Source organism: Schistocerca piceifrons, chromosome X (assembly GCF_021461385.2).
Source record: "Schistocerca piceifrons isolate TAMUIC-IGC-003096 chromosome X, iqSchPice1.1, whole genome shotgun sequence".
NCBI lineage: Eukaryota > Metazoa > Arthropoda > Insecta > Orthoptera > Acrididae > Schistocerca > Schistocerca piceifrons.
In genome coordinates, this window is record NC_060149.1 from 92,927,395 (window position 1) to 92,944,225 (window position 16,831).

Sequence of the window (16,831 nt, forward strand, 5' to 3'; positions counted from 1 at the left end):
AACAAGATCCTGAACTTGGGCTTTCCACTACGATTTACTATCTATCTGAACACTAAAAAATTTGAACTGTTGAGTTTCACTAATGATATGTCCATTCTGTAAAATTAAAACATCAGTTTTTGTTGAATTGTATGTTAGAAACTGTAAAAACTGAGTCTTACTGTGATTTAGTGTTAGTTTATTTTCTGCAAGCCATGAACTTATGTTATGAACTGTACTATTTGAAACTGAGCCAGTGTTGCACACATTATCTTTTACTACCAAGCTAGTGTGATCAGCAAACAGAAATATTTTAGGGTCACCTGTAATACAAGAGGGCATATCATTTATATAAATAAGGAACAAGGAACAGGAGTGTCCCCAGCACTGATCCCTGGGGCACCCCCCCTCCCATTTGACCGTACCCCACATCATAGCAATTCTCAACACTGTAGATAATGACCTTTTGATGTTTGTTGCTAAAGTAAGAAGTGAACCAACTGTGAACTACTCCTCGTATTCCGTAATGACCAAACTTCTGGAGCAATATTTCATGATCAACACAAGTGCCATAGTTAAATCAGAAAAGATGCCTTGTGTTCGAAATCTTTTGTTTAATCCATACAGTACCGTACAGACAAAAGAGGATGTATCATTTTCATTTTCAGTTCTTAAACCACTTCTAAAACCGAACGTACATTTGATAGCAAATTATGTGAAATAAAGTTATCCCTTATCCTTTTATGCACAGCCTTTACAACAGCTGTAGCAAATACTGGTGGCTTAAAAATAGCTCTAAAATTGTCTAAATTATCCTTTTCTCCATTTTTATAAAGTGGCTTTACTACTGAGAACTTTAATTGTTCAGGAAGCTGACCATTCTTGAAGGAAAAATTACAAATATGTCTATGTACGGGGCTGACATGTGTAGCACAGTACTTTAATATTCTGCTAGGTACTGCAGCATATCCATGAGAGTTCTTAGTCTTCAGTGATTTAATTATTGACTCAGTCTCCCCCTTGTCAGTATGACAGAGGACTTTTCCAAACATCAGTGGAAAAGTAATTTATATATTATTATTATTATTATTATTATTGTTATTATTAATGAATATCTTGACATGGTGTATCATTCTTTATTTCCTGGATGGCCCTTGTGGCCGTAAGTGTGCTGTCAGAATTACTGTTATCAGACACAATGTGCATGTTTGTTGATATTTTAATAACTTTTCTTAGTAATTAAGCATAGTTTTTGTAATGAACAACTACTGCAGGAACTCGCTTGTCCTAGGGAGAACCCTTCTCCTTTCACAAGATGCTTTAATCCCTCCAGTGATCCATGGTTTTTCACATCACTATTTAATGTCTTTACCGATTGTCTTATGCGTGATGCTGTTTTCAAATAACAATATGAGTTTATCGAGGAATAGATTAAGTTTTATGGTAGCATGTGGTTCATTACAAATTTAATCCCAAGTTATCTCTTGTAAACTATTCTTGAAAACATGGGTTTTGGAGCCATTAATTATTGTTATGGATTTCCACTGAGGAGTACAACGCTGTAAGGCACCATCTTATTCAACCTAACTGTGCTTAATCATCAGAGAGAACGTTTGTTACTGGGTAAACAGTGTTTTCTTCCTCTGAGTTTCATCAAAGCACAACTGTCTTTATCTCCTCATGATGTTCTGGGGGTATTTTAATATCAAGCTACCAATTAGAATGTGCTTTACCTGTGAGATATTGATTGCCCTCGGAAGCTAGTCATCAGATCACCATTGCCGTGCTATAATCTGGTTTTATAACATGATTTTGAAATAATGGATGCAACATGGCCTTGAGTTATTTTGTTTGGTATTCACATTTATCATCATTCATGACAACATGATGACCAGCTTGTCTATAAGATTTAATATATTAGGCCATTCAAAAAGAAATGAGGTGGAGGCTGCAAAATGAAAACCACTGAAGTGATCGTAATGATATTGCTACAGAAGAAGGGGTGATCCCTATAAGAGTGCTGAGGCCCAAAACTTGCTGCTAGAGAGACACGGACACACACTTGCATGATGACACATCAAGTGCTTGCACACGTCAATTGTCCATTGTACTCACTAGCGCTGAAAACAGAGGCTTCAAAAGAAGATCGAAGAGGCATAGTGTGCTCTTTACAGCAGAAAGAATGAAGAATGAAATTTGTCGAAAACTGGCACAAGTGTATGGAGAACACTGAATGACCATTGCAATTCTGATGCTCAGTGTGACCTCTAGGCCAACAGCTGCCACCGTAACTTGTTATTCTTCATTAATGAGGGTATCCACCTGCTGGACAATGATATCGGTTAAGTGGTGTAGCATTCCACATCATGCATCATTGGCCAACTACATCTATCCTTCCTTGAATCGCTTGTGCTATGCCTCAACCCTTACAATGGATGTGCATTGATCTTTGTATCGTCTCTAATGACCTCGTTGTCGACGGGACGTTAAACACTAATCTCCTCCTCCTCCTTGATCTTTGTACACTTTGCCATTCTTTGTGAATTTATATTCTCTGCAGTCCTTCTACTGCCAGGAAATGCACTACACCCCTTTGCTCTTTTCTGAAGCTTCCATTTCTGTTTTCAGCACTACTGAATGCAGTGGCCAGTTGACACATGCATGTGTCTGCTCTGTTGTCACATTTGTGTGCATCCATGTCCTTTTAGTGATGAGTTTGGGGCCTCAGCAGTTTTTTTTAGGGACCACACTGTCTTCCATAGGCAATGGCATTATGATCCCTTTGGTGGTTTTCATTTTACTGACTATGGCTCTTTTTAGAGAAAAAGAGCCCCTAATAGAATGTTAATCATAGTTAGGTGTTTCTGATAAACTAAGAAGCTTTCTGACAGTGGCAATACTTTTTCAGTGCACATCCACAAGCGAGTTCTGATTGATAAATATCACGAAGTGGGGTATGATTACATAGTTGTTGACCACAATAGAATGTTTGATAACTGATGGCCGTACCAAGATGTTTATGTTATTGAATGCCACTCACAAATTTTCACATGTAGAACTTCACATATTCGCGAACTTTGGCACTGAGATATGAACTGGATGATACATAGACATGGAATTTCTGCACCTAAATATTAATGTGATCATTTCCAAGTGTAATTTCACATTGACATGTTAACTTGATGCTTGCTTAGTGTGGACTGCTGACTTATTGTATGTATAGACACACACAAGAATGATAGTGAAATCAGTAATTGCATTTTACTGTATAATGATGCAAGGATCAAATTTAGTAATGATGTCATTCTGTTGAATCAAGTAATAATTGTATTTAACTGTGTATTAGGAAATGGTAAAAGTAATGCAGTTCAGTGTAATATTTGTTGATACACTGCATACTTACATGATGGTTTGCCGAGTTTCGTGTAAATTTCGAGGACAGTCTGGATGTGGGCCTAGCTCCTGTTGATTGCCTGTCTTGTATTTTTACTTTAAAACGGTTATGTTTTGCTTTGTTGTGGTTGCAAAATAGCTGGATGTCTGAAACATCAAATCATGATATGGTCCACTAATATTTTCTGCTATTGTCTGTTTTATAGAGTAATTGCTTTCAGATTGTCATTTGCAGAACATATTAATCATTATCTGTTTCTTGCAGTGTTAAAACAATTTTGGCTGAATGACAATAAGATAACAGACCTTCCTCCATTAGGAGAGCTCAGAAAATTGTATTTCCTGAATTTGGCAAAGAACTCACTCACAAAAGTCCCAAATTTTATGGGATGTGAATGCTTGAAAGAACTGTTTATGGGAAACAATGCGATAGAGGTAAGGTAATGTAGTACATAAATTACTTTTGATTGTACTGTATAATTTCTGTATGACTTGGAAACAAAAGCCATACCATCAAATTATTAGATATAGCATTAATTTTCTGTCATTATATTTTTCTTTGTTGCTGTAATTTAAACACCTCCAAGTGTGTCGGGTAAAAAAAGCTTAAAAGTAGTTGGAAAAAGGACCTATTAATATTTTCCATTCATTGTCCAACATTGATACTCACGAATTAAATATTCCCATTAAGATAAAAAGATAAAGCTGTCATCAATCCCAAGGTTGGCCAGCCATAATGCCCCAGTCCTTTAGTAGGCATAATCATTTAGGGATTGTATGCATTTGCCTTCATCTGATCTTTAATTGACGTACTCAGCCAGTTAAAGGGGGACCTACAGGTCAATGAGGGCTTTGAACAATGGTGCAACTCAGCATTTTCCACATTAATAAATCATTGTGGAGGTGAAGGATAAGATAAATTATGGAAAAAAATCCTTGAACTGGTGATTAAATCCTGAATCTTTGTACTTGCAATCTACCTCATAGCCACAGAGCCACATGAAGACTGATTAAAAAATAAGTCCATGGAAAATAAAGTACACATTTTGCAGTATGAATTGACCCAGTATATCCACATCTACATACATACTCCACAAGACACCATACAGTATGTGGCGTCAGATACCCTGTACCACTTCCTTTCCTGTTCCACTTACAAATAACTCAAGCAAAAATGGCTGTCTATATGCCTCTGTATGAGTCCTAATTTCCCATATTTTATCTTCATGGTCCTTACATGAAATGTGTGTTGGTGACAGTAGGATTGTTCTGCAGTCAACTTCAAATGCAGGTTCTCTAAATTTTCTCTGTCATATTCCTTGAAAAGAATGCTGCCAGCCCTCTATGGATTCCCATTTGAGCTCCATAAGTGTCTCTGAAATACTTCCATGTTGCTCGACCCTACCGGTAACAAATCTAGTAGTCTGCCCCTGAACTGCTTCGCTGTCTTTCTTTAACACAACCTGGTGTGGATCCCAAGCACTTGAGCAGTACTCAAGAATAGGCCGCAGTGGCATCCTATTGTGGTCCGCTTTACAATGAACCACACTTTCCCAAAATTCTCTGAATAAACTAAAGTCAACCATTTATCTTCCTGGCCACAACCTCACATTTTCATTCCATTTCGTATCACTTTGTAACTTTATACCCAGATATTTAAACAGCACAGCTGTGTCAAGCAGCACACTACTAATGCTGTATTCGGACATTATGGGTTTGTTTTTCATATTCATCTTCATTAACTTACATTTTTCTACATTTAGTGCTAGCTGCCATACATCACATCAACTAAAAATTTTGTTTTAGTCTTTTTATATCCTCCTAAAGTCACTCTACAACAACCTTCCCATACACCATAGCACCATGTGAAAACAATTGTTGCCCGCACTGTCTGCCAGATCTCTTATGTGTATAGAAAATAATAGTGGTCCTATCACACTTCTCTGGGGCACTCCTGATCGTACTCTTGTCTCTGATGAACACTCACTTTTTGAGAACAACATACTAAGTTTTGTTACTTAAGAAGCCTTAGATCCACTCACACATCTGGGAGCCTATTCCATACGCTCAGATCTTTGTCAAGTATGCAGTGAGACACTGTATCAATTGCTTTTCAGAAATCTATAAATATGGGTTCAGCCTGTGCCCTTCATCTACAGTTTGCAGTAAATCATGTGAAAAAGGGCAAGTTGAGTTCATGGACAGAAATTTTTTGGTCTCAAGGAAACTTATTATCTTTGATCTACGAATATGTTCAAGAATTCTGCAGCAAGCTGATGTTAAGGATACTGGTTTGTAATTTTGTGGGTCTGCTTTATTACCCTTCATGTGTACAGGAGTCATCTGCACTTTTCCAGTCACATGGGACTGGGCGAGAGATTCATGGTTAATGCAGGGTAAGCAAGGGGCCAATGCTGGGATTCAATGTGGACCTGGTGACTTGTTTGTTTTGAACTCTTTCAGTTGTTTTTCTATGCCAGAGATATCTATTACTATGTTGTCCATATGGGAGTCTTTGTGATGGTCAAATGATGATATATTTGTACAATTTTCCTGCAGGAATGATTTCATAAACATGCATTTTAAAACTTCAGCTTTCCTTTTGCCATGATCTACTGCCACACCAGACTGGTCAACGTGCGACTGTGTGGAAGCCTGATACACTGTGTGTCCCACTTCGGTGGCCATAAATCTATGAATGTAATCCTTGTGAAAACATTGTGTTCCCTTCCTGTCAAATTAGTGGTTGCAGGATAGAATCAGTGACATGAGGAGTGTTTCAGACATTGTTTTCTCTTTCTTCTTCAAACCTCAAAGGTACAGATGATTTGTTGTAGATGCACCATTGCCCACCGTGCTGTCATTATCTGTTTTGGTAGACTGGACTTTGGACAGTGGTACTTACTTGGGCTGCATCGTACAGTACTTGACTGCTGTTTACATACAGGCGGAAACACTCTCACTACTGAAGATAACAGAGCATGAATTTCATTTCCGATCAATGCTTTTTCGGCTCCAGAGATGATGTAGATGGTTGTGGTATGGCATAAGATGTAGTCTGACTAGAGCCCAGATAATTGTAATAAAGTTTCAAGAAGATGACTCCCAACAGTACATTTTTAGGCTTGAATTATTACGTATCCCCACATGTCTTTCTGGGTCCAATTCAGGTGCCACAGGAAAAGATGTGTATTGTCAGGATATTGCTGTGCTCTAGCATAGGTATTGACACAACAGTTCACCTCAGACAGCACCACAGTGACTGCCAGCAGACCAACAGGTTTGATACAGAGGGTGGAGTGAAAGACATGTTACACCACTTGTTGTCAGACAAATGCCATACATGAATCACATACTCTAATAACTCCTCAGTATACAAGTATTACAGTCATCTCCCTTCCCCTGCATCACTTTTCTTTACTACTTTTTCAGTAAGAGTTTCTTTTTGTAGTGGATGTGTTGATGGCTATGTGAATGAGTAGGTGAAGTAATTGATATTTAAGCATACATGCCATTACATTAATGAAGGTCGTTGATAGAAGACAAATGATAAGATGAATTGGGACAGATGACTCCTATACTTTACATGAAGTGCTTAGCAGCAGGTAGGCACATACAATGTTACTTTGACTGCTGCTAAAAACTAAATGAAATGGTTATCTATCACAGTCACACAGTATTTTTTTATTAAGCTGTTGACTTCTCTATCTTCCAGACCAGATGATATAATTCATAGATACATAACAGGAAGAGAATATGACTCTGTCTGTTAAAATGTTTATGGGTTGAAGAAGAAGGGAAGTTTACTAGCTTAGCATGCATCATTTATGTTTTCTCTCAGCTAGTCTCTCATGCAGCATTTCATCTTTAATGTGACTGATTGTTTGTCCTTCAGCCATTGTTTATCACATTTTTCATTTACTTATTTGCGTACAATGCACTTAGTTTGTTACATATTTAACATACATATTTTGCGTTGGTGTTGCTGTTACACAGATTCTACACATACTTATTTATAAAACATTTTCATTGATATAACTGAGATTCCACTTCCTTTTCAGGAATTTTCTGTCACTGATGTTGAGGGATTAATTGGGATTAAAACGCTTGACATGCATAACAACTGCTTGAGTTCACTACCTGAAAATATTCATTTGATGTGTCAGGTAGTAAGATTTGATTTTAGAGGAAACAGACTAGAAAAGTAAGTTTGATTTTTTATTTATTTTTACAACCATGTGTCAGTTGTAACAGCAAAATTGAAGCAAAGTACTTTTAGAGAAGCAGAAAGTGAGTCACATTTCTTTGCAGGCAACTGACTTGCACTTTTTTTTTTTTTTAAATACTGTGAAAGACTCCTGCCTATCACAAAACTGTTACCTTAGTGTCAGTTAACTGTTACTGTAATTCTTTGTATCCGTCTTATTTCGTTCCTTGACAGAAATTTACAGAATATGAAGAAAAATTAAACCTTGGCAGAATTTTCTCCACATATGAGGGAAATGTGAAAAGTTATCTCTCTGACACAGACATGGGATTATATTAATGAAAATTTGTTTTTCTTGCAATGCTACATTCTGCGTAATGATGTAAGCCAAGTTTCAACTTGATCTGCAGAACATTTTAGTTCATATAGCCTTCTAAATTTCCATATTTATATTTACCCAACTAAGAAAAGGTTTTTTCCCCAAATTTGTCATTTGAAAAATACAAGGCTGTCTTACATTCACAGGTAAAGTTTAAGTTGCTGAGGCCAACATTTTTATGTTGTGTAATAGCTGAATCTAGGGGTTGTCTCACTTTTTCAAATTAAGCTTTGGTGGTTGAGATCACATGTAGGTTTAATTTAATAATTGCAAAAGGTTGGGATGGGGTGCATTGACACCAGCATGACTGAATGTGGGGTGTTGTGTGGCAAATGGGCAGCAACTCTTGTCATGCTGCCAACCATGCTTGTTTTGTATGAACATCTACTGCATTTAAACTGCATGTCGCCAAAATCTAAATGGAGCCAAAACTGTTCTGACTTAACAAGTAGACAGATACTCAGTGGTAGTATACATTTGTACAGGAGAAAAATTAATTCTAACATAAATATGTTTATGCAGAACACACCAAATATGGCTTAATAAATGAAACACAAGGTTCAACAATGGCATTTAAGTAACTATCGCTTGACAGCACTGCAGATTTTCAAGGTTGACAACAAATGATGAATTGCACTGTTAGTGGTCATATCTGCTGATTAATCACTAAGGAGTCAAGAGATTGACATCTTATTGTTATTCAGTTTGCTCAGTGCTGTAAGAATGGTAAATTGTAGTGATCCATAATGGATGCAAATCACAGCGTGACTGTTGAGAAATGTGGATATATGAGTTTGCAGTTCACACAGACAACATGAAGCTACATTATAGGGAGACCAAAAACAACTCTGCTGTACGAAGAAAAGTTGCTGTCACAGAAGTGAATGTTCAGAGGTGCCTGTCATATGAAGAATACTGTAAATAATAGATCATAAGTTCTATGCACTAAAATTTCAGGGGACCAAATCTGGGAAGGTTTCACAAATTGGAGCTGCACGTTGTATAGTATGTGTGAAATGAATGTAATTAAGGCTTCTCAATTATTTGAGAAATTATACAAATGAAACCACTGGAGATAAAGAGGAATTTTCCAGTTGCTTGTGTCACGGAATTCAACGCACGTATGAGGTGGTGCGTGACTGATAGAGAGGCTGGGACTTATGCAGAACAAAACTAGCTCAGTGACTTCCCATGGCTTTTGATGAAAAACTGCGTGCATATCAGTGTAATATAAGCTGTCTAAGAAACACCGTGACAGTGTACAGTAGGTACTGTTAAATTTTGTAGCCATATTGGAGCAGGTGTCAGACTGCACAAGTTGTGAAGTTCACTGTTTTTGAGAGCCCTCTGGAGCCACGATGTAGTCCTTACGCAAATCACATGGCATTCACTTCAGTCTTTTGTGTATTACCCAATGCAATCCCTTCTTGGTGACTAGTGTATCTGGAAGAGATATGATATAGAGATAACAAGTAATTATCCTGAGCAACAGCCAATCATTTGAGGAATTTGCTATTGTGTAAGGTCCCTTTGGAACTGTGTTGAAAGCCCTGGAAAAACCACATCTTGCTTACCTTTGAAGTTTTCTGTGAAAAATGAGGGTAACATGTGTTCACTGGCAGTTAGATATGCCTAGTACAACTTACGTGTAAGTGTCCTTAGTGACAATTCATCAGATAAGGTGAGGGAAGTATAACTAGTCCGATTAGCATAGGTAACATGAAAGCATTCTTGGTGATGAATTATGAGATGTTAAGACACAAATCTCATCAACACAGGTATGAGTACCATGGATACTGCCTGAGAACTTGGGTTGCACAGTGGATAGATAAAGCTGCATCAGTAGCATTGCCTCCAACTGCCCTCTGCCCTCAGTGGTGTACCTGCTGCACCTCAGTTGTCTAAGGCTTACCTAGGTCCACAGGGCTCTTTTATTTCACTAGCTGCTCGTGGGACCAGGATGGATCCTTTGAAATTTCCCCTTCCTCTTCCCAGTGGAAATTGTGGGCCACTGGAAGATACTAACACCCAATCAAACAAGAGGACTTGGTAGTTAGTACTTCAGTTAATAGTAACAGAATGCACGCTAGTTGTCAGAATGTGTTTACAATAGTTAAACAGGAAGGAGGTAGCTTCAATAAAGTTTCACCATTTTATATACAGAACACCATATTATTTACAAAAAGGTTTAGAGGATATTGCGGGAACTTCAAAATCTGTCAAGCGCTTGCAAAATGGGACCCTGTTGGTCGAAATGTCTAGTTCCCAGCAAGTGAAGATCCTCCAGATGGCTCAATGCCTTGGGGACTATAACAAAGGTGTTGTGACTTGCAGGGATTTAGTTGACATTCCCTTAGAAGAACTGAAAGCTAAGTGGTTCCGGGAAGGCATTGTGGATTAACAAAACATTATGAAATGGGTCAATGGTGTCTAGCCACACTCTTTTATTCATACACTGAGCAGCACCAAACTTCCAAAGAATGTTAAGGCAGGTTTCCTTCGCTTAAGTGCACAGCCTTATTTCTCAAACCCAACACACTGTTTTAAACACTTAGGGCACACTACACTTGGTTGTAAGGGGGAAGCCACTTGGCAAATGTGGTAAAGCTACCAATGATGGAGTTGGTTCTTCCTCTCCTCCAAAGTGTGTCAACTGCTCTGGGGCTCACTCTGTGTGGAGTAGCGACTGCAGTGTCTTTCTTGAAGAATGGAAGATCCAGGAGATAAAGACACAAAGTGCATCCCATATGATGAAGCTAAAAAGACATGCAAGACCATGCAGCTGCCCATGTTGACTGTCTTCTTTGCTTCTGTTCTCAAACAGCCAGTCCAGAAAACCAATACAACTACACAAATGTAGGTTGCTAGTGTCAGCAGTATTACCTGTGTTTTTCAATGCACTTGTGCTGCTGCTACAGTTACTTTGAAGCCTGCCCCTCCCCCAGAACTTCAGAAAAGGCTGTGGTTGCTGACATTGTGGAACTCCCTGTCCCTCCAGACATCCAGTCTTGTCCATCATCCAGCACTGCCAATGTCATATCTGCGGTTGTGGCTCAAAAGCCTCCTCAGACAAAAAATTCCAAGTCGAATGCGAAGAATCACCCACCAATGGAGATGAGAAGTACACACAGTCTGACGATGTCGATGTCATCCTCTCTGATGTGTCTCTCGAATTTTCTTCAGAGTTTATGGATCTTGATATCAGACTGGGGAAATCATCTCACCCCAAGATTGAGTCTCCACCCATTACAGGCTCCCCTCCCCAGCAGAAAATCAAGCTTAAAGTGCTACCCCCGTGATAGATAGCTCCCATTATACAGTGGAACTTAATGGGTTCAGAACACATGGAGGAACTGAAACTTCTAGCACAGAAACTTCCTCTGTGCTTCCATTTGCAGGAAACACATTTTAAAGCATCTGATACCCCTATACTGTGGGGCTATATGCTCCATCACAAGGATGACATAACTAGGGAAAGAACCAAGGGAGGGGATGCTGTGTTCATCAATAACACATCTCTGCTCTTGCCCTGACTACTGACCTGCAAGCAGGTGCCTTTGAAATTCATGTGTGTCACAGGATCACTGTTTGTTCAGTGTACCACCACAAGATGCAATAGACTCTGAGGCTTTCATAGATCTCCTGGAACCACTCCCCTAACCATTTCTCAACTGGGAGACTTCAGTGCCCATCACGGCTTCTGGGACACAAAGTCTAGTTGCCCTTGGGGTCGGTTTTGCAGAGTCTCATGACGTTTCACAAGCTGTGCATCCTCAATACAGATCCTCCCACTCATTTGTGTGCTGCCACTGGGTCATTCTCAGCCATCGACCTCTCTTTCTACTCTCCAGCCCTTGCAGACTCTGTCAGTGGGATGTAATTGACTACCTCATGTTAGTGACCACTTCCCACTCCACATCCACCTACTTGATGGAGCATTCCATGAAGGTACTTGATGGAGCATTCCGTGAAGGGACTGGACACTGTTCAGACAGGCAGCTGTGTTTGAATACTGTGACAGTGTAGAGGAATGGGTGGCCCACATTACACGAGTAATCCATCATACTGCTGACTTACCTATACCAATGTCCTCAAGTCATCTTACAAGGCAATCTGTACCTTGGTGGACTGCTGAGTGTCACTCAGCAATCCTGCTCAGGTGTGTGGCTTTTCAATGGATTAAATACTGCCCAACAGCAGAGAACCTCACAGCATTTTCGTTCACAAGAGCCAGGGCTCGACGCATAATCGAGGAGAGCAAGAAAAAGTTATGGCAAGTGTTCCTGGACTCCATCAACTGTTCCACTTGTTCTACAAAAGTGTGGGAAGCGATCAAGAGGATTTCTGATAAACACAGCCGTTTACCAATAATTGCACTGCTGAAACAGGGATATGTCCAAACAAATCCCGAAGACATTGCACACACACTGGCAGAGCATTTTGCAAGATGTGCTGCTGCCAATGCCAGCCAGGATCTGGTGGTCTGAGTCTTACAACTACCCTTTCTCCCTGTGAGAGCTGGAATCATCACAGTCTGAGACTCATGATACTGCACCTTATCACTACCAAATCGGGAATTGCATTCAGTGTTATAGGAAATTCTCCTCTAATGTCTCCTCTTCCCCATCTTGTGGAAAGAGGCCACATTGGACCCAATAGTTACTGGAGTATTGCCTTAATGAGCTGTGTAGGAAACTCATTGGAGTGAACGGGTAGCTGTCATTTGTTCTGTTCTTAGAGACCAGGAAACTCTTGAGTCGCTCTCAGTGTGGATTTTGCAGAATTTTGTCCGCTGTCAATGGTGTGACACTGCCAGAAGTGGCTATTCAGTAGTCTTTCCTATGTGAACATCAATTTTTCAGTTTTCTGCAGATAAGTGTATTCTCATAATATTTTTTATTTACATTACTTGCATATGAGCAATACCGTTCTGTGTTTTAAAGTCTCAGTGAAGTTACTGAGCCTCATTTTTTACTCTAAATTGCGATTGTTGCCACACCTGAGGAAATGAAAGCCAGAGTTCTGAAGGCACTGAACATCATGAAGTGCCTTAACCACAGGTCTTGGGGAATCGTGGCTAGGCTACAGGAGGTTTTCTTATCTGAAGATCATTCATGTTGTCCACTATGAGGGGATTTGGCTGACCACAGATGCTTATAAGACCCACACCATACCTAGTCTCTGTGCTGTGCTGGTAAACTTCCTCTTACAGTCCCATGACAACTCCTCATGGTGCGTCCAGCATGTAAGTTCCTCGTATCTCTGAATTCACCTTCATACCATACTGTTGCTCGTCCACCTCTGGAATGCCTTTCTCCAACTTTCCTCAAGCAACACTACCATTTGGTATCCACATACAGCGTGTACTGGAGTCACTTGGTGTGGAGCAAGTACAATCCCAAATCCAGGGTTTTAACTGTCTGCCACTGTGGTTACTGGAGAGATCCAAAGTAATTTTAGATTTGGTGCAATACAGGAGAGATATCAATCCTGCATATGTTTTTCATACATTGTTTTGTGACATTTTAAATGAACACCAGACCATGTTGGTTGATATGTTGTTTTCCCTGATTGTGTCCTCAAGGTCTGACTGCTTAGAGACTTTACTGTCTGTAGAATTATATGTGATCTTTCAGGCACTGGAGCAGATAAGGTATGCTTTAAGTGCTAAATTCCTGGTTTGTTTAGATTCTCTGATTGTCCTTCAGTGTATACAATGCTTGTACCCAGGAAAGTTGTCCAGAATATCCAGGACACCCTCCTTCATCTACAGCAGCTGGGAAAGCAGATATCTTTCTGCTGGGTATGATGGCACATGGGTATTGCAGGGAATGAAATGGCGGGTGTAGCAGCGAAGGAGGAGTGTCATGATTCTCAGTTATTGTAGTGTGGCATCCCCCTTCATGAGTATAAGCTGCATCTCGTAAAGCCCACTACAGGGCTGTGGAGTACCTCCTTCCAGCAACAAAGATACGGTGAGGTCCTCCTCGCACATCTTTGCCTAGGCTACAGTTCTCTGATGTGTGGCTTCTTGCTCTGGCTAGAGGACCCTCCAATGTTTGATGCTTGCAGCATACAGACCACTGTGTGCCAAATTTTCCTAGATTGTGTTTTATTTTTGGTCAAGATGGCAGTGGCCATTTTGCCAGCAAATCTGCCATTTGTTTTAAGTGACTTTCAGATGAATGTGGTTCAGCTTTTAAGATTTTGTGATGTATCCAACTTGTTTCCAAAAATTTTAGGAAGATGCATTTAATGTGTTAACAGGGCGAATGGCTCATGCATGTTTTTTTGTAAGTGGTCAGACAGTTACATTTCCCTGTGTCTTTCTTTTGAAGCATTTTTTCCCCCAGCTTAGTTTCTGAGGCAGTGTGTGAAGGAGGTTCTGGTTACCAATGGGCTACTTGACTGCTGACAGACAAATGACTCTCTTTTGGTAATCCTTCCTGTAACGCTACTTCAGTATCACTGCAGACTGAACACAGGTACAGCCTGTTTTGAAACCAAATTTGCTACATGTGATGCTGCAAACTTGTGACAGTTTGGGACATTTTGCTTTATTGAAAAAGACTTTTGTACCTTTATCATAATCAGTTGTAATTCGTTTGCATTAGCGCGGTGCATACTAAATAACATTTTTTTTTGTTAGTTTATTGAACACAACAGATAAACACAAGATATAAAAGAATTGGCAGCATTATAATCTCCTATATTATCCAAAACAATCTGAAAGTGTTTGGATAGTTTTTCGAATTTGTCTCTAGGCAATATGCTGTTAGCGCTTCATCTCCTTGCATATAACGTTGTGTTAACAGACAGTAAAGCTGTGCTGTTTAGCATAGGGATGAGGCAATTAGCCTTGCTAATTCTGTCTCTAATTGTATGTAAATTCCTCCCACTTTTGGTCCCAAACGGTGTGAGCTTTTCTTATGTTTTTGGTTTGCTAGCTGCCTATTATAGTAACCAGAACCATGTTGAAACTAGACTCAAATTTAATCAATGTTTTAAGCAACGTAAGCAAATGTATGCAGCATGGGCTGTGACTTTAAAGCAGAATGTGAGTTACCTGAGTCGTGTGATTTTAGGAGTGTGTGGTGTCTGTTTATTTGGTTTGTGTGTATGCAGAAGACAATAGAAATTCTTGTAGTTTCACAGCAAAGCAAAAACATGGGAAAGCAGGGAGGCTGTGTGTGTGTGTGTGTGTGTGTGTGTGTGTGTGTGTGTGTGTGTGTGTGTGATAATATTAAATCGGGTAGGAACTGTGATCTTCGATAGCAAATGGAAGAAAGAGTTATGGAGAGAAGCAATGCTCATATCCACATATTGAATCAGTAGAAGCCCAACTATCAGTCAGAGTACTGACTTGCAGGGATTACCAAAAGTCAAAAGAATTCCAAGATACCCACAAAAAGAAAAGAGATAATACTATTCATCTAAATGTGTATTGTAATGCTGATTATGCATAAGGCTTAGAGATTGGAAGAGTACAAGTGCATACATTGTTCTTTATAATGATGCTCCTGTTAGTTGGTGTTTCAACAAACAAAGTGTAGTAGCTACATCATCAACTGTAACAGAATACTTAGCACCAGCAGAATGTACCAGAAAAAAAGAGCATCAAGATCATATACAAGAACAGTCAAGAAGAGAAGACCATTCTTCATGTAGACAACCAAAGTGCTGTCTGAATTATCAGATCTGGACAGTTAGACGAAGCAAACATTTAGCAGTGATGTTGCACTGTGTCAGTGAGCAGTATAGATAAGGTTTGCATGAGATAAAGTACTGTACCACAGGGCAGTAGTTGTCAGACATATTTACCGAACCTCTTCAACAGTCAAAGTTTGAGTAATTTAGAAATGCTATTGTCAAACATATACTATAACTTCTCTCATAGAAAAATAGTAAGTAATAACTACCACTGTTGAATAATTAAAAATAAGTTAGATATATTAAAAACAAACATTGTATTTTAAGTGGAGGATGTTGGAAAGTTGGTAAAACAGTTTTCTGCATGTTCCCAAAGGTTGGTAACTGTAGTAAAAACCAGAATATGAGTTATCGGAGTAGCATCAATTTGGGATGTGTGCTTTTTGTATCTACGGTCTGTATGTACAAAGAAGACTCTAACATTTCATGTCATTTAAAGAGTATCTTTTTATAATATTCAAATAAAGCAAACAAGCTAAGTGAAAATCTAATCACCGTCTGCTCCCAGTAGCTGAGTGGTCAGCGGGACAGAATGTCAATCCTTAGGGCCCGGCTGGGTCGGAGATTTTCTCCGCCCAGGAACTGGGTGTTGTGCTGTCCTAATCATCATCATTCAGGGTGTATACGACCCGGGACAACGGGAGATCCGGGAAAGACCTGGGAATTTTTTCATCTGGGAGAAAACCGGGAAAAACCAGGGAATTTTTTAGAATTCCGGAAATTTTTCATTGTTATAGTTTTCAGTTAATTTTTATTTCTTTGACTGGTAAGAACCGATACTCTAACAAAGGATGTTACTGTATCCCACTACTTCAGAATAATACTGCAGCAAAAATGTATGAACGAGAGCATAAAATTTAAATTGCAAAGGAAATGCGTTTTTGTGACTTACCATACGAAAGCGCTGGCAGGTCAATAGAAACACAGACAGACACATACATACACACAAAATTCAAGCTTTCGCAACAAACTGTTGCCTCATCAGGAAAGAGGGAAGGAGAGGGAAAGACGAAAGGAAGTGGGTTTTAAGGGAGAGGGTAAGGAGTCATTCCAATCCCGGGAGCGGAAAGACTTACCTTAGGGGGGAAAAAGGACGGGTATACACTCGCGCACACACACTCACACACACATATCCATCCATACATATACGGACACAAGCAGAC

The 16,831-nt window shown here is 39.5% G+C and overlaps 1 protein-coding gene across 1 annotated transcript in view; it reads left to right on the forward strand.

Annotated features, from left to right (window-relative positions):
• The window catches only part of LOC124721175 (leucine-rich repeat-containing protein 40-like), a 221,279-nt gene that overhangs the window by 152,508 nt on the left and 51,940 nt on the right, over positions 1-16,831 (forward strand). Inside the window, exons 5-6 of the mRNA XM_047246009.1 lie at positions 3,638-3,807; positions 7,434-7,576. Of these exons, the coding sequence (XP_047101965.1) occupies positions 3,638-3,807; positions 7,434-7,576 (313 nt within the window). The remainder of the gene's footprint in view (positions 1-3,637; positions 3,808-7,433; positions 7,577-16,831) is intronic.